The sequence below is a fragment of the Rissa tridactyla genome, chromosome 22 (genome assembly GCF_028500815.1).
Source record: "Rissa tridactyla isolate bRisTri1 chromosome 22, bRisTri1.patW.cur.20221130, whole genome shotgun sequence".
NCBI lineage: Eukaryota > Metazoa > Chordata > Aves > Charadriiformes > Laridae > Rissa > Rissa tridactyla.
This window is the reverse complement of record NC_071487.1, coordinates 1,238,585-1,262,596: the sequence shown is the minus strand read 5'-3', so window position 1 is coordinate 1,262,596 and position 24,012 is coordinate 1,238,585. Positions and strand designations below refer to the sequence as shown.

At 54.5% G+C, this 24,012-nt stretch overlaps 2 protein-coding genes across 6 annotated transcripts in view; both read right to left on the bottom strand.

Annotated features, from left to right (window-relative positions):
* The window catches only part of ARHGEF18 (Rho/Rac guanine nucleotide exchange factor 18), a 47,049-nt gene extending 32,281 nt beyond the window's left edge, over nucleotides 1-14,768 (bottom strand). For 2 of the 4 annotated variants that reach the window (XM_054181876.1, XM_054181877.1), the window contains exons 1-10: nucleotides 12,863-12,987; nucleotides 7,695-7,831; nucleotides 6,707-7,206; nucleotides 4,855-5,065; nucleotides 4,500-4,614; nucleotides 3,626-3,683; nucleotides 3,369-3,413; nucleotides 3,000-3,080; nucleotides 2,496-2,601; nucleotides 1,753-1,927 (exon numbers count right to left, since the gene is read on the bottom strand). In XM_054181876.1, the coding sequence (XP_054037851.1) occupies nucleotides 1,753-1,927; nucleotides 2,496-2,601; nucleotides 3,000-3,080; nucleotides 3,369-3,413; nucleotides 3,626-3,683; nucleotides 4,500-4,614; nucleotides 4,855-5,065; nucleotides 6,707-7,206; nucleotides 7,695-7,831; nucleotides 12,863-12,938 (1,504 nt within the window). In that variant the 5' untranslated portion in view covers nucleotides 12,939-12,987. Of the gene's footprint in view, nucleotides 1-1,752; nucleotides 1,928-2,495; nucleotides 2,602-2,999; nucleotides 3,081-3,368; nucleotides 3,414-3,625; nucleotides 3,684-4,499; nucleotides 4,615-4,854; nucleotides 5,066-6,706; nucleotides 7,207-7,694; nucleotides 7,832-12,862; nucleotides 12,988-14,365 lie in introns of those variants that run through there. The other 2 variants (XM_054181878.1, XM_054181880.1) reach the window with 2 other exon arrangements.
* A 3,964-nt stretch (nucleotides 14,769-18,732) lies between these two features.
* INSR (insulin receptor) overlaps nucleotides 18,733-24,012 on the bottom strand; it is a 55,291-nt gene continuing 50,011 nt past the window's right edge. For both annotated transcript variants that reach the window (XM_054181704.1, XM_054181705.1), the window contains exon 21: nucleotides 18,733-23,788. In XM_054181704.1, coding sequence (XP_054037679.1) covers nucleotides 23,434-23,788 — 355 coding nt within the window. In that variant the 3' untranslated portion in view covers nucleotides 18,733-23,433. The remainder of the gene's footprint in view (nucleotides 23,789-24,012) is intronic.

Sequence of the window (24,012 nt, the reverse complement as noted above, 5' to 3'; positions counted from 1 at the left end):
TCAACTATCAACTCCACCACCCAGAAGCGGCTCACAAAGGTTTCAGCCCAGCATAATCCAAATATAGGCACTCTCAGGCTAACAGCTGTCACGCAACAAGTACCCATCCAGATCTGACCACAGACAAGCCATTAATTTTAACAAACATCTCAGAACCCTGCCCAATTGTTCAGCCTCAGTTCAAGCCACCGCAAAGGGAACACGCAAAACCGAGCTCTGCTGCCCTGCCGCCCACGTCAGCCTGGGCAGCGTCTCCCTCAGCAGCCCAGAAAGCCAAAGGAGGTGTCACAGAGTCCCGAACACAAACCGGTTCCTCAGCCACCTTGGAGTTTTTCTCCTGAATGTTAGCAAGACTCAAGAACACAGATTCCTCATGGAAGGCCTGAGAAGCAAGATAAAAGTTACTATAACTCATGTCCAACCCCCATGCATTTCTAAAGGACGGCAATACACCGAGCCATACGCCCATTTCAACAGCTAGCTCCAACTCCCTGCGCTCCAGATCACAGATCTCCATAGCGGTTGTCCAGAGAAGACTCACTCACACCAGCAATGAGCCCAGAGTTCCCAAGACCATACAGAGCATGGCTCCAAGCTGGGGATCAAGGACTGTCTGTATCCTCTCAGGTTCAGATATTTTTTGTAAAGCAGCATGGCAGAAGTGCAAACAGAGCCTTTGCTAGGAGGTTCCTCGGCAGGAATGACGAGACATAACTCGGCCTCCTCCCATAATATCTGGGTTCAAAATATCCACAAAGCACTTGCTCTTATTCAGCTCCCTGCTTCCTACTTTTTGCTGTGACGCCTGACAAATATTCACAAATAGCCGGGCCTGTGGTCCTTTCCAATTTCCCTCCAGCTGCCCTGAAGGGAAAATACGCTTCTCGCAGCACATGTCCAAGGGCAGCCAGTTCTTTTATGCCCCAGGAAGGTTTTACTGACCTTAAGAGTCTCTGAGAGACCCTTACTGGAGAACGAGGATTGCTTGAGGATATAAGGCAGAGAAAGAGAGCAATTCTCTCATTTCCAGAAGATTTTCTCTGCCCAGAGACAGCCCCTTGGGAATTAAAATGTTCTTCAGTGCCCTGAGTCCCTGCCCCAAAGAGGAGGGACAGGGTTTCTCCGTCAGCCAAAGCCATGCAGCCGTGCCCCAGTGAAAGCAGTGGGAGGACAGAGTCCCATGCGAGCCGACAAAGGCGCAGGTGCCGTTCCTGTGCACTACTTACATCTGAAAAGCAACAATCTCACCCCTGCGGGTTCTGGGAGGCACCATTTGACTTTTGTGTTAGTTAATAAAGTTTTGGATGCTCTAGAAATCCCTGTGCCCATGCATAGGGCAGATGCTGAGCTGATGCATCACTGCGGCTGTGAAAAACAGCCTAAAAGATCCAGCTTCACTCAGGCAGCAGGGATATTTGCTTGGGCAAAGCAGAACTTGGTGGAAAAAATATTATTAAAGGAAAAGTTGACCTAGAGCACTCCTTGGGGGAAAGGGGCAGGAAATGGTCAAGCGGCCAAAGAAAACGAGGACAAACTATTGCCAGGCAGGATTTAGAGATCATTTAGGCTATCTGGAGAAACAACCAAGCCAGGCCAAGCAGGGTGATGGCATACAGTCAAGCCAGGCAGAAAAGTGAAGCAATCCACGAGGCTGATTTGAGCAGAGGAATGGCCGGCCTGTGCCGGCGGAGAGGCCGGGGAGCGGGTTACGGCCAGGCTGGGTCAGAGCCAGGCAGCGACAGCCATACTCACTCAGGCACTGCAGACCACTTTTATTCACAAGAGGTTTGGCACACAGTGAGCAGCTGGTGCAACTGGAGAAAACCCCTGGCACAAGCTGGTGCCCATTGATCTCTTTCCACCTCTCCTTTGGCTCCTTTGTCTCTTTCTCCTTCTCTCTCTCTTTCGTCTGCTCTTTGTTCTTACCCTGGAAGGAGAGAAAAACACAACTCCGTTACAGGCCTCCCACTGCCCACGCATTCCTTTCGCCCCTGGTAAAAACGAGCATGCAGAAAGCTGATGTGCAGCGAGTACTGTGGGCACCTTTGTGCCCCAACCTTTGGGATGGCAGTGCTTCTCCCAAATGCCTTCCTAAGGCTCAGGCCAGTCCCTCTAGGGACAGTCATGCCTGATGAAGGGCATCACTGCAGCACATGTCTGTGCCTCTGCAGGCTCTCCTCCTTACCGCCGCGGGTGATCCAGGCAGTCACCCAGCCAAAGCACTCTCTCCTGGTCTGTGCAACTCCTGCTAAGACAACATGAAAGCAGCCAGGACGTGCCCTGGAGCAAGGTGGGCTGAAAGTCCACCTCCACCTGAAAGTCCACAATCATTCTGTCCAGTGCGTTGTGTTAGGGGTCACAGTGCATCTGCTGACCAATATAGAGGCCTCAGCCATCCAAAAGGAATCCAACTAACTGGTCCCTGGGCTCAGAATCCCCTTTTCTACTTGAACAATTCAACAGTTCCTTCCACAAGTTCAGCATCTCCCCCTCACCTTATCCTTCTGCCAGGATCCGGTGACTCGGCTCCGCAGGGAACTCAGACGTCGCATCACCTTCGTGCCTTTCTCTGCTTTATCGCTCTTTCCACTGTCCTCATTTCTGAAACAAGACCAAAACCATCTTAACTAAGGGGAGGTTAACTGTCGAAGCACAGTTTGGGGAGATCACTGATGGAGTTAATCTGAAGCATTACTTTAGGACCCTATCTCTGAGCTTTTTGTCTGCTGGAGGATCTGGTTTGGCATCAGTCATGTTATTTATTAATGAGACACTTGCAAATAAGGAGCTGAACTTTCAAATTATTTGTGCAAGTTCTGGCTGTGTCTGTGGTTTTGTTCAACACCATGCACAATGAGGCCCTGGTCCCGGCTGAACCTGGCAGGTACCAGCGTCCTGCACACAGTATTAGCAGGGCAGTAGAGCTTAGATAGAGGGGGACTCGAAATCGGTCTGCTCCGGAAACACTAAGTGTGTGGGTTACTGTCTGGCTCACTTACTCGTTAGACAGGAACTCAAACCAGGTGAGGTTCTGCTGGGAAGAACCACTGCCTTCTTGCACACAAGCTCTCTGCTTCGCCCTGTGCAGGGAAAAGACTTCAGACACACAGCAAAGAACACAAGAGCAGAACTTTTGGGTCAGCGGAAAGGCCCATCTTTGGAGATGGGGCAGGAACATGCTTAGCTTTACCAAAGAGGCACATGAAATGCTACTTCTCCTTGCAATTCTACCCTAGTTTCACTGGAAGAATACAGTGATTCTGGTACCCTGGGGACTTGCTGCTCAGGGGACCAAGTACCATTTGCCCGGTGGGTCCCAGGCAGACCCATGACCTCCCCACCCACATCCCTCTCCCAGACTCACTTACCCATGATATTGTTTCAGCTCCTGAAGTACCTGCTGGACAATTAGCCTACCAGGGATGGGGCAAAAGAAAAGCAAGGGATTAGAAAATGTCTTTGCAAAGACATTCTGCACCCCACAAAGCATCAGTCGCTGTTTTATGACCAACTACTCAGCTGTGTTCCAGCATGGAGTGGGATCTCCATTGCTATTGCATCTCCAGTAGCTCAGATACTGAAGAATCTCTGCCATCTCAAAACAGCCAGGACTGACAATACCTACACGTGGTCTGGGGACACGTGGTCCTTCTCCAGCATCTCCAGAGCAGGGGGTTCAACACCTGGAACACAAACCACTCTCAGCAGGGATCCTGGTTTGCCTTTGCAGAGCACCATGTTGCAAGCTGTGCGATTGGACCCCACTAATCTTGCTGGGCTCCCACTCTGCCTTTACTGGGGAGGGACAAGTTTGAGAGGAAAAGGCTGCACTGCATTTCTGCGAGGGAGGCAAAGGCTACATCACTTTTCTGTGTTACCCCTCCCTTTTCCAATATGCGTTACATCAACTTCTGAGGACCCTGCGTGCAGCCAGAGGGTAAGAGCTGATACACCTCAGAGACCTCTGGCCAGAAGGCCAAAATTAAGTTTACAGGAGCTGGGGCCTCTATTTTTCTAAGGCTCTTCAGCTTTCAGTGCAGAAACCAGAACCTGACAGCCTTGTCCCAAAGCCTGCTCCCCTGCCACCTGCGCAGGGTGGGTTAATTAAGGGCACTGCTGTTGGAAGGGGCCTGCACACAGACCATGTTTGCCCCATTCTTTGGGGCACAGGAGAAAGGGCACATTTAAACCCAGGCAGACAAAGCAGTGTCTTCTGTTCGTAGGAAACCATCTTTGTCTTGTGTGAGTAGGGAGTGACCAGTGCACCAGCCACAGAGAGGTTATATGGCAATGTGTCGCTGGGGATCGGCATGTCTAAGCTTGGACTACCCCGTTAGCCAGGATCAGACTCAAAGTCAGCTTGACTTTTTATTTCAGGAGCTCCTGAGACCACGTAGAAGGGAAGGGCAGAGGATGTCTAGGCTTGCAGAGGCTACATCTCCAGTTTTTAATCTTCTTAATCACAAACCCCTTGAACTCATTTAATGCCATATACCAACCTTCCACGGCTGGAAGAGAAGTGTCGAAACTGCAAGGGATCTGAGGGGGGGCAACTGCCTCGCAGGCTGATGGGACAGACTTTGACCTCAGTCTCTTCCCGTTGCTGCCACGTTCCTGGAGAAGTAAGTAATCACAGACACCTTTGGTCCTTTGTGCACCAAGGGAGCCTCCACCGTGGCACAGCATGGCTGGCAAGGCAGGAATCTCGACTCAAGTGCCAGTGATCATCCCTGCCTTCCCACAGCCTCCTGCCCTCCATGCCCACCCTGGGAGCCCGAGGGCAGGTTCTCTTGCTGCGTGGTTTGATACCTGTGGCATATCAGGATTGGATCAAGACCCAAGATACACACTCACCGCCTCCTCCGAGCCGGGGATGACCGTGAGGTTCGGGCGTAACGGCTCTATCTCCACTTTGATCACCGTGCCACCCCCGCCACTGCTCCAGCTTTCCAGTTCCCCTTTGGGCAGCTGAAGGGACACACAAGGCTGCGGGCAGGACTGGCTCCCCTTCTCCACATCCTCCTGCTCTGCGTCGCTGCCCATCTCTCTGGCATCCAGGCTGAATCTAAATCGAGGAAGAGGAACAAGCCAGTTTAGCAGTCCCGTCCCATCGTGCCAGGCACAGCACAGCCCCTGCAATGTCCTGGCCTTGGGTGGACAGTCCTAAAGAGCTCATGCAACTGGGACGAGGAGGGTCACCACAGCAGGCACGTGGAAAAGGAAATGCCAGGAAGCGTTAGCCTGACACCAAATCCTGAGGCTGTTAAAAACAGCTTCTCTGGCTGCCATCAGCGAGACCACAAGCTCCTTGGTCAACCGGGATGTTTAGTGCCGGACGGCCCTCGCTGATCTCTTAGCAACCCCTGAGACTGTGCAGCCACCCAGACAGCAGCCTGCCTGGCCTGTGTGGGAGCTGCTGCCCTGCTCACTCCAGTGCCAGGAAAGTCCCGCTGGGCATTTAGAAATGGCAGATGTTGTCGTTTATCGAATCATCATTGTGGCATCATGTCATAAATCCTGCTCCCACCGGGGCCCAGCTTCGAGGAAGGAAAAATAAATCCTTTTCTGGGAAACGAGGGGTGGACCAGCTCCCCCAGTGCCCCACGGTTTCCTGAACACCAAGTGCTGTTGCAGTGCCAACAACATAGGAGCAAAATGATGGATAGGGCTCAGTGGAAAATCTTACTCTCTGCATGGGTTCTGTCTGCAGATCACTGTCACTTCATTCCTGCTGCCAGAGACAGGCTTCAGGAAGCATTTGCTTAGGGGACAGCGGGGCGTATTCCCCTTCCCTGGCCCCGTGCTCACACATGCTTAATCGCCCGGCGAGGGGACTGAACACGTCCCTGACGCGGACAGAGCTTTGTGCCGCCATCGCTCATGTGCCTGTTACACGGCACAAACTGTGAAACACGAACTGTGAAACTGTGGCACACGGAACAACAATCGGTCTGAGGACCAAAGTCTGAGCTTGACGAAGAAGTGCCAAGATTTCAGGCCGAGATAATTTTAGGGTACCTTATAAGGAGCAGAGATAAAAATAGTTCTTGCTGGCTTACACCTAACTCCCAGTCATCCGGGAGATCAATACGTTTGTCAGCAGGGAAAGCGTGCATGTAGCATGGAGCCCAAGGCGTTCGTGTGGCAGGAGCACAGCACGGCGGTAATGCCAGGCCTGGAAACCGCCCCCAGACAGAGCTCAGCATCAGGCTACAAAATGCACTGTCCTCTGCAGCCACATGGAGGACACAGGGCTGGAGGACACGGTGGCCATTGCAGGCACAGGTCCCACCAAGCCGACTCACAGAAGAAAACGCATTTGATGGAGCTCTCTTAGTCCCTCTGGGGCGGGCCAAGTTGCCTTTGAGCCAGAGCATGGAGGCCGTCAGGGCAGCTGATGCTGTTCAAGGTTCCTTCAAGACAGAAACAAGCTCTCCCCAGAATAGAGATCCTCTTCACGGCCCCAGAACGAGGAAAAGAGGGTCTTCCTCCCGCCAAGGAGACATTAAAGCCTCTTGCTGCTCTAGCATCTGTTCCTCCACATCCCACCCAACATGAGCAGTAGGCGTCCAGCTGCTTTGGCAGAAGCTGACGAGGGAGGGGGACCACCCAGCAGCAGCTCGAGCTCAGGGCAGTGTGAGCGCTCCCGCCTCACGCAGCGTCATTGTATTCTACACATCAAATATTGCTCACGGTCCTGCTTTACCTGCGCTTGCTGTCCACGGGTGATAAAGGGCTCTCCCAGCTGTGCCTCCGAGAGGTAGACATAGACCTCACCAGCGTGGGGAAGGACTCCTTGGCCTCCTGCAGGTCCAGCTCTTTGCCTGCCTCTGCAGGACACTCAGAAGTGCTGGTGCCATCTCCCGGCACCGCCGCACAGGAGCAAACGTGGCCTTTGTTCAGAAAGCGGCAGTCGGCCTCGCCGTAACGTACCGAGCAGGAAACGGGATTGGAAAAAGCAACATCCACAGATATTTTGCTCAGAGCCCCCGGTCTCTCTTTCAATAAGCGAATGGCAGACACAGCCTGGGTTGCTCGTTCTGGCTGCGCTGCCATCTCTGGCGCTGTTTTGGCAATTGGTGGGCTCAGGAGTCCCAGATCTCTGTAATACTCCGTCCCGCGGAGAGCAGAGTCTGAGAGGAGATCCTCCGTGCTGCTGTGCAAGTCCGCTGCTGGGACGTCCAGCTCGGTGGAAGATGCGTCCTCCTGCAAAGGCAGCGACAGCTCAGCCCGAGCTCACACATCCCGTCCGAGAGCCTTGTGGCCGTCCTGCGAAGGGGACAGGTCCCCTGCAGAGCTGGAGCTGCTTTTCTTTCCCTCCTCACGGCAAACAGCCCACCCGCAGCTAGCGGGGCCAGGCCTGCAGCTGGCCTCTCCAGCCAGGCTTCCTAATAGCAGCACCCTCCTACTGCACCTCGCGGCCAGACCCACCCCAGCCCCACCAGCTCGGCTTCCCCCTGTCCCTGAGGTCTCTCTCTGCTTTATTCCCCCTAACGCCAGCACAAAGCACAGAGATATGATTTTTCCCAGCAGCAGAAGCAGTATAACCTTGTATTCCCCGCTAATCTGGATCGGTACCACTTTCCCCCATCCTTATTCCACCACATTCCCTCCGAATATGCTGCTGACCACCCAGTTTGCTGACCCTGGCTCCTGCTGCGCACGGTGGTAGCGGAAGGAAAGAGGACACTTGCCTTTTCTTCAGCCATGCTGGTGCAGAAGGTGACATCCTCAGCAATCAGGGATGGGAGGAAGCTTTTGGGGTTGGGATAATCCAAAGCAGGGGTGCTGTGGTCAGTGAATTCCCGTAAGCATGGCTTGCAGTCGGAGCCTGCAAGACAGAGAAGGTCATGGCATGTCAGCAGATGGCCAGGGGGGATGTAAATTCGTCCGTGCACAGAGAGGTGACATCAGGCATCACCAAAACGTTCCATGTGGCCCTCTGCTCCCAAACCCCTTGCAGACAGGCACTGCCAGGCAATCTCTGGACCTTGGCAACCTTGATCCCGTGGGAACCTGGTGTAGGGGTCCCCTAACAGCAGCAACCTCATCCCTCGAGCCATGGAATGTGCAAGGGAGAGATCAGGCTTGCACCATCCCAGCCAGACCCTTGCAGGGTGCCCTGTGCTGCAGAGGCTGTTGCCACCGTGGAACAGAAGAGTTAAGCGTATTTTGAGGGCTGCTAATGGCATTATGGACCTTTAAAGCAGGAATCTATGAAAAAAAATACTGACTGATTTTATTTTCATCCTTAAGGGATAAAGGATGCCATTGGGAGGCCAAATTGGAGGTGCATTAGTGACTCCAGACAACACTGAATGTGCAGAGCAATAGCGGGAGTGGGTTATTCTCCTGGTCCCGGCTCACTCGCGTGGATTTTCCCCACACAGGAGTGCTAAGAGAGTGTGAACCTGAGCGTGTGTACACCCTCCGATAACTCATTGAGAAACAAAAACAAGGTCTGGACGTGCTTCGTGGTACAATAGATCGTCCAGCTGACCGAAGCACATTCCTATGCAACGAGACACACTGTAAACGTTCGCCACGATCTCTAAACCATCGCATGACTCACGGAGACCTTTTATTCCTTCGAGATCCATACAGCTGAGGCGAATGGAAAAAAGCCAGGCTGTTGGCTGAAGCACGGTGGTGGATCTCTGAAGATGCAGAGAACAATAGCAAGAGACCATAAGCAGCCATATCTATCCAGTGGGAAAAAAGGGCAAGAAACTGCTAGAAACCCATCGTGCTGCAGGAAAGCCAAGTATAAAAAACATTAATGTGAGGAAGGTATTGTTAAAAAACACACTCTTGGAAACCTTGCATCCTGTTGTGGGTTTTAATGCTGTGCAATGCAGCCAGAAGTTGCGTGGTGCCAACTAGAAAAAGGCAGCAAACGTGAGGGAGAGTTTGGAGGTTTGTTCCTTGGATCCTGCTGCAGGATCTGGCAGATGCCAGATTTTCTGTTTTAAGGAGTGTTTGGTGTGTTTAAACGTGTGCAGTAATTTCAAGTGAGAGTCTATAAATAATACAGAAAGCAAGCACCCTGAGAAGGCACTATTTTAATTAAGGGCTTTCTAATGATAAGAGCAGGGAAAATTTGAAACAGGCTTTCTAGCAAGGTTGTAGAGTTTACTTCAGGAGACATTTTTAATTAACAGACAAATTCCTGCCCTTGAGCCACATCTGTAACGCTCGATCTGTAAAACTGGCAGAGGTTTGCTGAGCTATTGAACATCACCTTTTCTTTCCTCAGATGCACCTGGGTTGCCTCTAATCAGCTTGTAATCAAAGATCAGCATTTTGAAGTGAATTCACATTTGAAGCAGCGCAGGTTTTGGCATGAGCTTGGAGGAAACTGAGCAGCCAAAGATGTCGGCGGGTAGAACAAGCCACTGAGCCCCCAGAGGAGGCTGGGATGAAGTCGAAGGTAGAAAGGAGCCAAGGGGAGCCACCAGCTGGTGGGGAGGGTCCCAGGGGGACCAGGACAAACGGTGCTTCCCCTCATACAAGTCCAAGGAAGGAAGGAAAAGGAGATTTCCCTGCTCTCGCGGTCCGTTGCGGCAGCGAACTCCCCGCAGAGGAAGCTCAAAGCCCCGAGGGGCGGCAGGGCTGTAGCTGCGGTAGATGACAAGCGCTGTGGCCTGACAGCGGCCAGAGCCCTGCACCGCAGGTTTCGCTAAAACAAAGATGTTTTTTCCTCCCAAGCAGGGTCCGTCCGTCCTGCCAAGGCCACTCCGGGCCAGCACCAGGCTGCGGCTCTGAAGTGGATCCCTGGAAGAGAGTCAGCTCCTCGGAGGCCTGGAAAATATTCCCTGTGCTCTGCCTGTGCCATGCAGGGCTCAGGATTTGGCCAAGGCATAAGCTGCAGTGCACAGACCCCCTCCGGGCCCACTGAACGACTTGTATCCTCCTCGGAGGCTTCAGACGCTCCCGTTCAACACGTGATAAATCAGGTTTGCAGCCAGCCTCCGGTGAAGTTGGCGGCAGTGGCCGTCAGGCAGCAGCACGCGGCGTGCACAGGGCTACAGCCATGGGGAGACCATTTTAGGCAATGTGTGAGCACCAGACAGACAATTCAGGGCTCCCCGCATCTAACGCCTCCGTCGGTTGGCACCGTGTCTAGAGCCGAGCTGTGCGGACGCTTGGGCAAGGGGGGCTGCTGAAGGGGCTGACGGGGGAAAAACGCTTTCAGGCATCAGGTTCTGGCAGGATGAGCAAGGGACGGCCAGCGTGGAGCACGCACAGGAGGGAGGCAGGTCCGAGGGGCTGTGAGCATCCCCGTAGCCACGATCGAGGTGGTCACCCATATATCGGCAAGTATGGCAAACTCTGGAGCCCCTCGAGCCTCCTGGGCTTGGCGCTGGAGCCCGTTTGGAAGGACCCGTGCTGCGTCTGGGTGGTAAGGGGACGGGACATCGTAGCTCCCTGGGCGCTGGCAGACAGCAGCGTCCACCTTTACGCAGCTGAAGCTGGTGATGGGATGACAAAATGACACTTTCAAGAACATACGCTGTTTGCTTTAGGGAAACATTAAGCAGATTAGGCATCGCAGTTGCCTAATTCGTCTCTGGCTGGGAACCATAAAAGGTTATTGCTGCAGGGAGCAGCCGCATCAGAGGAATTCCCAGGGCAGAGCTGGGAGGAAGCGTCGCTGCCCAGGCCGGGCAGGTCCCCGCACACCAGCGGGGCTCTGCTACGCTTTGCCAGAGCTTCCCGGCAGGCAAAACGTGACGGCTCCGGGCTCCTGCGTGGGAAGGAAGGAAGTAGCGACAGGCGTCACCGCATGTGACAGCCTGGGACAGTCTTGGGGGATTTTGATGCCGTGGGGACAGTGGGGTCAGCCAGCTGAGCTGGTTTGTCTCGAGGAAGAAAACTCCATGCTTCCGTAATTGCGTGCAAAGCCAGTGGGAGCCCAACAAAGATTGAAATACTTCCATTTGAGACCTACAGTCGAAACCTCTCTCCTGCAAGTGCCTCTGCTGATTTCCCTCGGTCACTGGGGACGCACCCGCAGGTGCCACAGCAGGGGACGGCACCAGAGCAGCCGGCACTGGAACAAGTTGTGCCAGCACGGCCCGTCCTCACCTGCCCGCCGCGCCGCCAGGCGCAGGATGCTGCGGGTCCCCGAGCGCCCCTGGAGCCAGGCTGGCGCTGGCGGGGGGAAACAGCAGAGGAAACAAGGATGTGAGCTCTCGCCACACCGATCACATCCTCCGAGCATCAAACACTCTCTGCGTTTCCACTGGGGAAAGGCCACACCGAGTAAAAAGCACTGGTCAGTTCTGCTACGTGAAAAAATCCCAGGAGGACGGAAAGAGCAGAGCGTCGGGGCATTTCCCAGCAATCAGGGGGAGAGGCTGTTGGGAAACCACGGGGAGCATCACAGACAAGAAACAAAAATTATTCAGTCTCTGCCTGGCTCCTGCCCTGCTGGCCTTTCCATGCCACCCTGCAGGATGCCTAGAGCCGTGGGCTAAAACCTCTGTAAAGCCAGTGCTAAACTCGCTGTGCCAAAGCGGGATGAAGTGCAGCCCTTCGCCTGGGCTGGGCCCCACATCGCCGGCCGTTGGCAGCGGAGGGGATTGACTCATGCGGCCCGGGCTGGAGGAGGGGAGAAGATAAGCTGTCCAACACTGTAACATACTGTACAGCGAGCGGCTGTCTTATCACCGCGTCTGGGGCCTGGGTTTGGGGCATGGAGGGCCCGAGGAGCGGGGAGCCAGCGCGGTCCCCAGCTCGCTCTCAGCCGAAGGGTCTCGGCGGAGCTGAGCGGGATTTGTAGCCCCTCTGGTACACTCCAAGTCACGAGAGTCACGGTGCAGCTTCCTCCAGTGCCTCTGCCGGGCAGTGAGAGAAGGTCGCCTGTGGACTGGTGCATATATGTATATATCTATATGCACATATGTATAGTTAGCCCATAACCGCCCCAGCAGGCGCAGCACTGGGGAGGCTGCACTGGGGTGTCCCAGCTGGGGCTCAGGGAGCTGCTCGGGGCTCACAACAGACCAGAGCCTGCGTGACCCGGCCCCCTGCTCAGAATTAACCTTCCTTTGATCATTCAGTTTGGATCTTGTTCTGCACATCCACGTCGGAAGAGAACCAGGGGGAGAGTAATGAGGGAGAAGGTGCTGGTCTGTATCGAGAGCTCTAATGCCACAGACCAAGGTACCCGAAAGCATCAGCCTGAGGACAGTGTTTGCAGGCAAGGACAGCAGTGTCCAGCTCCTCCGGGACTGCAGACATCCCAGTTCCAAGGATGGAACGTCCGTCTCGGAGCCACGGCCCTGCATGCGGGAATGAGGCCAGTTCACACCATTGCTGGCGTTGCCCGTCCCTGCTGTCGGGCACCGTGAAGCCCAGCCGGTGCCACACAAACCGCCGCGGCTCAGACCATGCTCCGGACGGGGCGGCTCTGCTCGTTAGCCCTCTCGGAAAGGCTGGAGGAATCTTTCCCCCAGCATCTGCTCAAACACCGAGCTCTCGACATACACAAGGCTCAGCCCCGGCCAGGCAGCCGTGCAGAGACAGCTGTCTGCAGACGCCGGGACCTCCAACTCACTGCCAGCAGCGAAACAAAGTTATTACAAAACCAGAAGGCTGATATTTAACCCATTACCCAGCTCCTAAAAGCATTAATGTGCCTTGAAAAGAAGATGAAACGGAAGGAAAAGCATTAACCAACACTCACGCAGAGCCCCCCTGCAGCCAGGAGCGGGGTGCGCCCAACACCAGGCTCTGCCCAGGGACCCCAGTGCTCGTTGCTACCTGCTCGCCCGGGACGGGCTCTCCCGACCGCCCCGCGGCCGCCCGGCTCCCGACACACGGCTCAGACCGCTCTCCCCGCACACAGGGCCGTTACCTCGCTTAAAGGACCATCTCTTCTTCCAGCGCTTCGAAAACGACGGCCAGGAGTGGTTGAGCAGCGAGTCTGACATTTGGGAGCCCAGTGCAAGGTATAACCCCGAGCAGGAGCCGCCACACGGAGCACGGCAGAGCTCAGCGCGGTCTAAGGCAGCGCTGCAGGCTGCAGCCCAGGGGCTGCCAAGGGGGGAGTGGAGAAGCCAAGTGTTTTGTCAGAAGCATCAGCTGATGGAGGCTGTAGCCAGAGAGAAATTCCTGGTCTCTGGCGTTCCCACCTGTGCAATGGGTCAGTGACTTCCTCCAGCGGGGCCTGGGGGTTAGCGGCACCAGGGCACACGCAGCCCCCGAACGCTGCTGCAGGCTTGCGGGTAGAACCAGAAGACGAGCTGTCAACACGCTGTGACCCCCTTCCCCTCTCTGCCGAAAACTCCCTGCTCCATTCATGACTATCAGCTGTCGGCCTGACAAGCCACCACCTTTAAGGCAGTTCTGCAGGGGCAGGAGCTTCACCTGGGAAACGCAGGGTGGGAGTTGAGACCACAGGCTCGATACTTGCCCCTCTGGCATCGTCTTCTAGTGCCAAGCACAGCCTCTGCGAGGGAACGCACGAGACCCTGACTGTCTGCAACAGCGGCATCATCGTGCAGCTCACAGCAAGTCCCCAGCCCCTGGCAAGGACCTTTCTCCAAGCCCTTCTCCGCAGGTGGGAGCTATCTCCAACTGCCCCCAGAGCCCAAATACCCCACCCTGAGGTCTCCAGGCCCAGTGCTCCTGATTGGCACCAGCCCCACCGGCTCCAAACTTGGCTCCCAACCCCTCGATGAGGCTGAAGAAGCCATGTTTTACCCCTGTGCGGCTCCTGGGCCAGACCGAACCTTCTCCCCACTGTTCAGCTGGCACTTGTGGCCTCGCTGAGCAGAGCCCAGCCAGTTTGGGAATGGGCACAGGCACCAACACGGCGTGGAGCCCACGCTGGGCTGGTGTTATGCAAAGGCACGTGGTGAAGAGCATTTCCCTCGCCCGATTGCAAACCCCAAAGCGTCATCTGCCCAACACAACCCTCCCTGCGTCCCCTCGGCTTCCTCTCCCCAATAACAGGAGTGCCCAGCCCCAGAGCGGGCAGTTCGGAGGGGGGTTGGGGGCCCGGTTGTGCCCTGCCGTGGCAGTGCCAAGGTGTCCTTGCAGACCTCCAGCTGTGGCACAGCCAAGAGCAGCACCCGTAGGGTGTTCTGCCACCCCAGCACTGCCCCACAGGCGGCCATGGGGACACGCTGCGGGTTAAACCTCGTCTCCTCCTCTTCGCTCGCAGCAGAGTGAAGCTCCTCGTAGGCTGAGGCTCCCCAGCCCACGTTTGGCCTCCAAGCGCGTGCAGGGGGAGGCTGAACGAAGCCCAGAACTTGGGCTTTTGGCTTCAAGACAAACAGCTTCCTCACAAGGCCTTGAGGAAGATGAGTGACAACCCCGTTGTTGTGGGATGGAGCTCGTGTGAAGAGTGACTTACCCGAAGGGCCGGAGGCATCTCTCTGGAGGGTTCCCCGTGCACGCTCGCGCCCAACAGCCCCGGCTTCTTCTCCAGCTGCTGGCGCAAAGCGAAAAGCAGAGACTCATCGGGGAAGCAGCAGCCGTGCGGCCGGTTTGCTCACAGGGGCCTCTGGCTCAACCATGTCACCGCTTCCCCTTTCCGATGGCACAAACAAACCCGCCTCTCCCATGCTGCAGCTCCTTCAGCGGCGGCCCCGGTGCTGCCCCGACGCTCACTCCCACCCTCGCGGGGGTCGGGGCTCTGGGAGGGTCCAGCAGAATCGCCCGGGGGGGTTTCACACCCTGAAGCAGCCGGTGCGGGGGCCCGGAGAGCCACTGAACCAGCGATGGCTGCGAGGACAGCAATTGCCGCAAACTGCTTCCTGTTCCGTTCAGAGAAAAACCGCTCGGTGTGTGCCGTGAGAGCCCGCGGGCTCGTTGCACCATCGCTTGTTAGCCTCCTGCCAGGGCAGCGAGGCCTCGCACAGGGCTCCCGTTAACGAGTCCTTCATCTTGGGTTGACCTTGGTCAGGAACAGGGACCCCGAAGCCCAGCAGGTCCCAGTCTTACGGGGGATGAAGCGATAGCAAAGCACAGACACGCCTGTGCTGGCCACAGTCACTCGTGCAGGTGAGAGACGGACACTTCAGCTCCCAAAGCGCGAGGGCCGAGGCAGCGATGCCCCCCGCTGTCTGCGCTCCGGCAGGCAGAGCCCCCGGCACGGCCCTTTGCTCCGTCCCAACGAGCCCCGTGGGCCGCCGAGCACACGCTCCTCATCCCACCGCCCCGAGCACACGCCAGCCCCGGCCGAGCCCTAATCAGAACAAGATCCGCTCACACTCCAATTACTCAGAGACCGCAGCTTTGGCAGCCCTTGCAATAGCAATTACCCCGTGCTCCAGGAAACCGCAAGAGCAAAGAGGAATTAAGGTTTAATTTCTCTGAAGTCCACAAGAGCTCGATTAGTATCAGAGATCAGGGCTGCTCCTAAATACCAGGCAGCTGCTTCTGCTGACGGGGTGGTGAGTTGTCCTCAGCTCAAACGAGGACAAGGTCTTCTCCTCCTGCCCAGGGTCTGCCGTGGTTCGGGGGTTACGGAAGGGGCAGCGTGGAGGCGGCCTGGAGGAGCGATGAGGGGTAAGAGCAGGAGGGCTGGCCGGGCCTCGGGGACTTCTCCACAGCATCCCGGAGAGCCCAGCGGGCAGCAAACCTCCCGTGAGAGCACGGGTCAAGTTCTGTGGCTTTGCTTAATTTTGCATTTTTGGATCCCCAGAGAACAAGCCTGTGCCAGAGGAGGCAACTCCAAAACATCTTAAAATACGACTTTGTTTCTCGTCGCTCCCACGGTGAGGGAGCTGCAGACGGCCTTGGCCAAGGGCTGAAGTCCAGCCGAGCTCCTCGGTGGCCCCGAAAGCGGCGTGGGGCAGAGTGGGGCCGGCTCCGCTTGCCTCGTCCAGTCCCGCCTTCGGGGGCACTAGGTGGCATCAGCTCCGCACATTTTCTGCTCAACCAGCACCACCATCTCCCTGCCGGCCCGTCCCAGCCCTGGGCTGCGCAAAGAGGTACCGGGAGCTGCCGCGGGGAGAGGGGCGAGGGCCGCAGGGAGGATCCACCTCCAGGCCTGCGGAACAGAAGCGCTTTTTGCAAAAAGAAAATCATGCTACTCGTTTTTATAACAACTCATTGCATGAGTGACAGACGACATCCCCGGCTCCTGCCGAGGGGCAGGTCGGGCGCGGTGGAGGGCTGAGCTCCACGCTGGCCCAGGGCAGCCCCAGACCCCGTGCTCCGGTCGGGCAGGCAGAGGCCACGGCCAGGGCCGAGGCGTGAAGGCACTGGGCAAACCTTGCGGGGCTTGGACAGACCCACAGGCAAGGAAATATTAAGCCAAACCTATTAATTCCAGCATCTGCACCGCTGCATCCTCCTGCCCGGTGACCAGCCCTGCCGGGACCGGCAGCAGAGCCGGGCGGTGGCAATGCCACGGCTGCGAGGAACAACCCAACGCCCAACGGCTCTGCCAAGTGGAAGGAGAGCAGATCTTCACCGGCGGCTAAATACAGTGAGAAGAATAGTGAGTGTCCTCCCGCCTCCTCGGTGCCGCTGATCAGGAATTCTCGCCTCTGGGGAAACAAAACCAGTTAGAAAGATTTTGTGCTTCCAGCGCGGCCTGCGGCAGGACAGACGGGGAGACGGTTCCCGGTGCAAACCCCGCTTACAGCTGCTCGGCCGAAGGCCAGGGATGAAGCAGATCCTCAGACTTTCCATCGTTTTAGAAAATTGCCTGCAGAGAGGGAAGCCTGGGTGGAAGTGGCAGGAGGCTGTCAGGGAGCAGCAGCTCTCGGTGTTTCAGGCAGACGGAATCCCGTCACCCGTGTTCACCCCACGGCACGAGGCGGCCGAGAGCCCCGCGGTGCGGACGCAGCCCGGCGCCGCTCGCCCAAGCCGTGGGCACAGGAGTCAAGCGGGCGTCAGGCCGCGAGCCTACAATTAGATCGAGGTGTGCGTTTGTTTTTTTTTCTTAACACCATTCATTTTGCAACTGAAAGTATCGGTTATTCCAAGCTGCGAATTCGGTGCCCTCCCTGTGGTAAAGCAGCACTCGGTGCTGCGCAGACAGCAGACACAAAATGAACAGTTATTCTTGGACAATTTATTCAGAATTTTAATATAAACAGTTAATTGTTCAATAGTCTGACACACAGCAAGATTTTTTTTTCTTACTATTCAAAGATATTTTGTGTACACGTCACTGCTTGGCTCTTACATATGAAAACATTGAAAAAATAAATCAAGGGGGAAGGTTTTTCTTTTTTTTTTTTCCTTCCTTTTAAAAAAAATCATGGCACATTTGATCCTTTATTTGAAACAAGAGGTATCTGCAATACCATTTGTACTCTGGAACCTTAGATATGAAGTGAGAAAAGTGGGAGCAGCAAGATTAAACAAAGGAGAAAAAAAAAAAGACTTCCCAGCAGGTTTAACGTGTAACTGAAACTGCAGCCTGGGTGCGAGCAGAAAGCATTTGCTTTTGGCTGTGTTTGATAAAGCCGATGCGCAGCACCCCCAGCCACGCACGTCCTCAAACATGAACCAGTTCTGATACTCCACGAATAAAACCGTTCCCCAAACTGAAGCAAAAGGAAACACTTTTCCTGTTTAAACAAGTTCCTATCTTTTCAGATTTAGAAGGGGCCAAAATTCTAAAGGTCTAAAATTCTCCAGCAGCCAGTTTTCACGGGCCTCGGTTACGGAAGAAGCGTTTGGGAACTCAGATGGTGGAAGCGTCGCTGGACGCTGCCGGGAAAACCCGGATTAAGAGCAGAGCTTTGGTATTGAGTCCAGCTCAGATCTCGGTAACGAGTCCCGAGCTCAAGCTTTACTGGTGACACTGGGACAGGGGCTGGGACTCAGCGGGGCGAGCGCGTCTGTGCCCACATTGAAACTCCGCTGACGGCTCCTCTTTAGCTGCCAGAATGGCCCTGCGTCCCCCGGCCGCCCCCGCGGGGACCTCGGGGCTGTTCCCTACCATCGGCTGGGACACCGGGCTCGGAACAAAACGACTCCCAGAAACATCATTTCTTTCCGATTGCAAATCTGTTGGCAAAAAAATAACAACGCTGGAGGAGTTAATACTAACTTTTATTATACAATATTTAAAAAGTCATTTCTCTACCTGTCCCCTTATAGCTTGCATTGTGCTGCAGCTGATTTGCTGAAACTGCAAGAGTAAGTCCTTCCGTTTGAGAAGGACAAGCAATTTCATTTTAAGAAGAGATACACATTTACTGACAGCAGATTTGATAAAAACGGTAGCTTTAGAGTTGCTTTTGAACAGTCGGGTTCCTCCAAAAGTCGACTGTCCGACTGGCTTCACCCTTGCGATGCTCGGGACGGGACGAGGCGAGCCGGGGCAGGCGGGAGGCGTCAGTGCCCCGACAGCGACACCCACCTACAGAACCCCGGCAGAGGCAACACGGCGCCAAGCAGAAGGTAAGAAAAAGGCCAAATTCAATTAAGTTCACACAGAGACCAAACCAATCTTATTTTGAATTTCACGCATTTCTCAACTAACTATTTCTCGATTCCAATCCACTCAACAGCTCCTTTCCCTGGACCACGCGCACAGGGAACGACGCGGGGCGCAGGCTGTCGGGCGAGGGGAGGGGGTCCCAGCCGCCGCCGTGCCACCGGCGCTGCGAGCGTCCCCGTGACAGCGGGCAGCTCCGAGGGACGCGGCCCGGGCAGCAGAGGGTTTATCCGCAGTTTCTTGCTCACTCCAGGCTCTGGACCGATCTCACATGGATCACGGGAGCACCTAGCACAGCCTTGAGAGTAAGTTGTGGGTTTGTTTGTTTTTTTTTTTATGGCACAAAGATATTTTACTTTCTGACTTGTAAAACAAGATTCCAGTCTTGGTATGAGGAATCACTGCTCGCAGTGAAGGGCCCGGAATACCTCAGGGTCCGTCTTCGTATCACAGTGATGTTAAAGGGAACTCGATGGCCTCTCTCCCTCCCCAGAACGGAGGCTCAAGAATAACCGACACAGCACCCGTCCCGCTCCTGTCTTTTCCTACTCGCCTTCATCCTTGTCACGTCAACAACACAGTAAGTAACTTTGAGATTTTTCCAAAGAGATACCAACATTATATGCAACATACTAAAATTAAGCAAAGTGTCCCATCGCTATAATACAAATGGCGGAGGAGATGGATACGCTACCCATAAATTAAGAGTACCCTTTAGCAACCTCAGAGCAGCCTCTTCCACCCCAACCCAGCTGCTTTACGACCAACAAAAATATTCTCCCTGCAGCACGGTCTAGTTCCTGTCACCTTTCCTGGCACAGAGTTTACGTTAGTAGCTCTTCTATTTTACAACACAACAGAGTATTTACAAGCAGCCGACAAAGGCAGTTCCTAAGCTAGCAGCCGAGCTCTGCAACGCTGCGCCGTACTGCAAGAGAAGGACCAGATTTGCAAGAGGCGTTCAGGAAGTGGCAATTCAACGTGCAAACGCTTCTGAGAAACCTCTCCAGCCTCACGCTTCGAACACCTGCTAATAAAAACACAGCAGAGCACAGAAAGCTGGTTTTATACCTCCCGCTTCACCAGCTTTGGAGACGGCGAACCTCTGGCTGTTGCTGGTACCCTCCCCGTCCCCAGACCGCGCGCAGGAGGCTCCAGCGGCTCCTCAACAGTTGACAAGTCCGTCCTGCTGCGAGGGGGAAGTTCTCTGCCCACAACGGGCAGGATCCGACCCTCCAACGAAAGCTGCCTCGAGGACAGAGAGAGCTTCCCACCCGCCGGTCAGGGCTGCCCTCCTCCAGCATCCTCCCTGCGCTGCCGCCTCCTCGTCACTCCGCAGCAGCCACTGCTCCCGCTGCAGCTGCGGAATTCTCACCCCGACGGGGATCTTCCCGGAGCAAACAGCGGCAGCTCCCTGCCGGAGGCACGGCCCGCACCTTCCCGGGCAGGAGCCTTTGGCAACGCCCCGCACTGAGAAGGTTTCATCAAGTACGTGCAATTGAAGCTTGTGGTCAACCCCTGGTGCCTCTGAACAAGCATCGGCGAGATCCCAGGAGGGATTTTGGCATCCCCAGGGCGAGGATCTTCCACCAACAGAGACCAAAGCGTCGGCCGTGGGCTGGGAGTGGAGGGTTTTCCGGAAGTGAGAGCTGGGCTTTACAAACGATGTTCATTTATTCTTCCTAATTCTACAGTTCAGCAAGTGTAATCTTTAACAGCCACAAGTGGCAACCGCCAGTGTTATTTTTTTTTTGTTTCTAAAAAGGGGAAAAATATCTCCGCACTAGTACCATACACCTTTCCTCACCCTTGGCACTGTAACAGGATGACTGGGATAATCTTTAGGCGCAGCATTGGGTATAAACAGCTGCTCCGTGTGGTGCCGAGTGAAGACGACCCCAAGAGCCAGGCGAAAGCACTGTCTGGCCACAAGACAAGTCCCTCGTCCAGTGATCCGCGTGCTGCAAATCGGGCGCACCCAGAGGGCCAACCAATATCAACTGAATTTCAAAGCCAGGCCCAATACAAGGTTCCAAGGTTTGTTTATAGAAAAGATCTTCTTTTCCCACAGTTACGATCACTGCAATTTCAAATGTCACCCAAACAAGGACATGCCGGGGAGGGTTTATTTCAGGAGGTCCCATCCCACCGGCAGGAGCCCAGATCACCCGCGCGCAGCCAGAAGGGCAGTGACCAGGACGCCCCCATCCAACGGCAGCGCCGAGGGCTGGGCGCAGTCCCTGCTCCGGACGGAAGCGCTCTGCTCCTCTCCGTTCACTAACGCCCCAACATTTAAACGGCTCTTTTGTTCTCTTTTTTTCCTTTATCACAACGGAACTAAGAGGATGATATCAAAATACCACATCCAAAGTTGTAAGTCAGTTCCTTTGGTGGCTACCGCTCGGGTTGGCGATAACCGGTGACGAGCCGTTCTCCTGCCCCTTCCCTTCGGCGAATGGTCCCTGGTATTGGAATCGGCTGATATTGATTTTCCCTGATCCACAATAGGTCCAGACCAGAATATTTAAACAGGTTCAGAGGTGCGTAGTATTAAAAATATCCTTAAGAAACACTGAGGTAGACTGCACCAGAACAGGACAAAAATAATCCCACCACATCCACCTGCCAAGATTTTACGGATACAAATTTACACGTTCTGTGTGTTTAAGGAAACAAATTGTTGTTTGTTGTTTTTTTTTTTTTTAACAGTGTTTTATATATTAAAATAAATAAAAAATTTCTAATAAGAAAAACTTCTCTTCCTTAGAAAAGTGTGAGAATATGTCTTCTTTCCTGCAGTGTGGTACAGAGCTGCTAAACAGTTACTACTTCATGAAGCAGAAGAAATGTAAACGAGGCCTTTTGAAATCGAAGGTTCCTACCCCTGTCTGGACTGTCCACCTGCCACCCACCTTTGTGAGCCCCCGGCACCCTCCACCTTTGGCCGAACCGACCCCGTTCACCCAGCGCAAAGGCCCTGCAGCTCCTGGGGGTGCTCAGGGTCCGTCGTCCTCCCCTGCCCTCGCACCGACGGGCTGAGCTACGGCGCGGGGCAGATCGAGAGGCGCTTCCCACCCAGCTCCAGCCGCTCTCCTGCGGCCACGGGGAAAGCCCGGCAGCACCGTCCTGCCAGGAATAAACAGCCACACACCGGCTCGGCCTCCCCACTCGCACTGAGTCGGGAGAAGCTCCTTTCCTCCTGGCAGGGAGCACGAACTGGCTCGTGGACTTCTCCCGGAGGAGCAGCGGAGGACGGAGCATCTCTCTCCCCTTTTGAAGCCACCTCCCGTATGACAAGGGCCTGCACCATCCATCACCTTCACTTCTTGCTTTAGCGCTTCTCCCTGCCAGCACGCGCCCCCAGCACCACCAGACACGTTTAGTTTCACAATTATTTTCTCACACCTTATGCTAATCGGCTCTGTCTTCTAGGCGAACAGCAGCAAAACAAAGCACAGTCCAGAAGACGAAAGTTGACGTCTCGAGGAGCTGAAAGCGGTGGCTGCGGCAGGCGCCTCGGGGAGCCCGCGGGACGCAGTGTGAGTATCTCAGGAAAACATCGAAGGCCCGCGGGCAGCAGGAGGCCAGACCCCGGAGCAGCATCAGACAGGCAGCGGGTACTAACCACAGTCACACTCAGCTTCTGCTCGACGTGCAGAGCCAAGAGCCTCGCGCTCTCCCCCCTTCACATTGGCTTTAGTGTCTCTTTTTTGGGTCAGGGTCCTCCCCTCTTGCCGCTGCTCCTGCGGCACAGCGCGCGCAGAAGGCAAAGCCGGGGGCGCAGGGGCACAGGAGCAGCAGGACCAGGATGTTCCGGTGTCCTTCAGCCCCCAACGACCAAGCAAAGTCCCAACTACTTTATCTCAGGGCTTCGGCTGGAGGCAGCTGGCTGCAGGGGATCAATCGGGGAACTGCGCTAGAAAGCCTTGTCGAGTATAAACTCAACACGTGCTTCGTAGCTCCTGAAAGGGTCATCCGCTAAAATTAGTTCATTCTGAAATCTCTGGACCACTTTAAGACCAAACAGTCCCCCAAATTCTCCCCTCCCCGAAAGGATCATAAACAGTCAATAATTTATATGAAGTTAAAATTTAAACCAAAGACATTTTTAAATATGTTACAACAAACAATATATATACTCAATGCTGCAAGGGCAGAGAACTCCGTATCTCAGGTCAGGGGACTCCTACGTCGTTTGGTCTTGAAAGTACCCACAAATCTCAGATTTCTGCTCCTTTGGCTCCCAGCACATTTTCCTCATTTGTTAATGAGAGAAAACCTACTCCCAAGAGTCCTTAGTATAAAAATAATCTGTTTAGGATTCAGTCACTCCAGGGAAATGGGAAAAAAGATAAGTACACACTTCCGAGAAGAGGAAAGCTTCTGTGAGAACATACAAAACTTATGTACAAAAAAAAAGAAGCGTATATTTTGCTATATATATACACCCCACATATATATACTGCACACACACATACGCACACGCACGCACCCCTGGGATTGAACCCATTTAAAAGGTATGAAAGCAGCAGCTATTGGTCAATCTGAGGATCTGGCGCGTCCAACTGCTGTGTTGAATCCTTCAGCTGTAGTGAAGACTATGCCTGAAAGCCTGGAATTCTACTGGAAATGCTTTTTGTCCTGCAGAAGTTTTGTTCCGCACCGTTAACGCTGTAGCTCAGATACCAGCAAATTTCACGTCTTTTCTTGGCAAACGTGGATGCTCCTCCTTCAGTTTAACTTACACGGTTGCTTCCTGTTTTGAAACCATGGTTACAGGAGGGACAGCAGCCATGGAAACCTCTTCCATTTATGTTCACAGATAAGTCCACTGACAACCAGTCAACTTGGCAAAAAAAAAAAAAAAAAAAAAAAAAAAGAAAAGTATTAATCGTAAGATGATTAAAAATCTGAAGAGTTTGTAGATCTGTGTCATACACTGTGGCAGCAATAACAAGAGTCCTGAGATTTGTGGAGGGGAAAAAAGCAGACACAACCCTTGGGCCAAAGAGGAGGCGTTAGGAAGGGCTTGACCTGGGCATGGAGAGAATCCGCCCGTTTTTCTTGCCACCGTTCATGTGAGTGTAAGGTATGTGCTCTTCATAGTTCCCCTTGAGGGCCATGGAGGGTCCATTGTCCCGCCCCAGGACTTTGTCCCTCTGCGAGTACGAAGAGGGATCGAGGGGAATGCTCTCCATGTTCTCGAAGTCCATCTCGTACTCCTCCGTTTCCAGGGGTTTGTTCTCCTCACTGTAGAAGAACGAGACCTCGTGGAAGCTGGGGTGCAAGTCCTCCTTCAGCATCTCAATGATCTCGATGAAGGTGGGGCGCATTTTCGGGTTGTACTGCCAGCACATCTGCATCAGGCTGTGCCTACACCAGGAGAAAGAAGAGTCAGGGGCAGGAAGAAACAGCTTCACGTAGGCAGGGCTGGCCCGGACCAAGACCGTGTCCGTGTCAGACCACCCACCACCCACGCTCCTCCTCTGACACTCCATCCCAGTTGTTTGTTCTCTTTCCAGTCTCCGTATCTGCCTGCAGATCCCGACACTCCTTTTTCTCTATTTCTGTCTAGATCAAAAATTCCTTCCAATTCC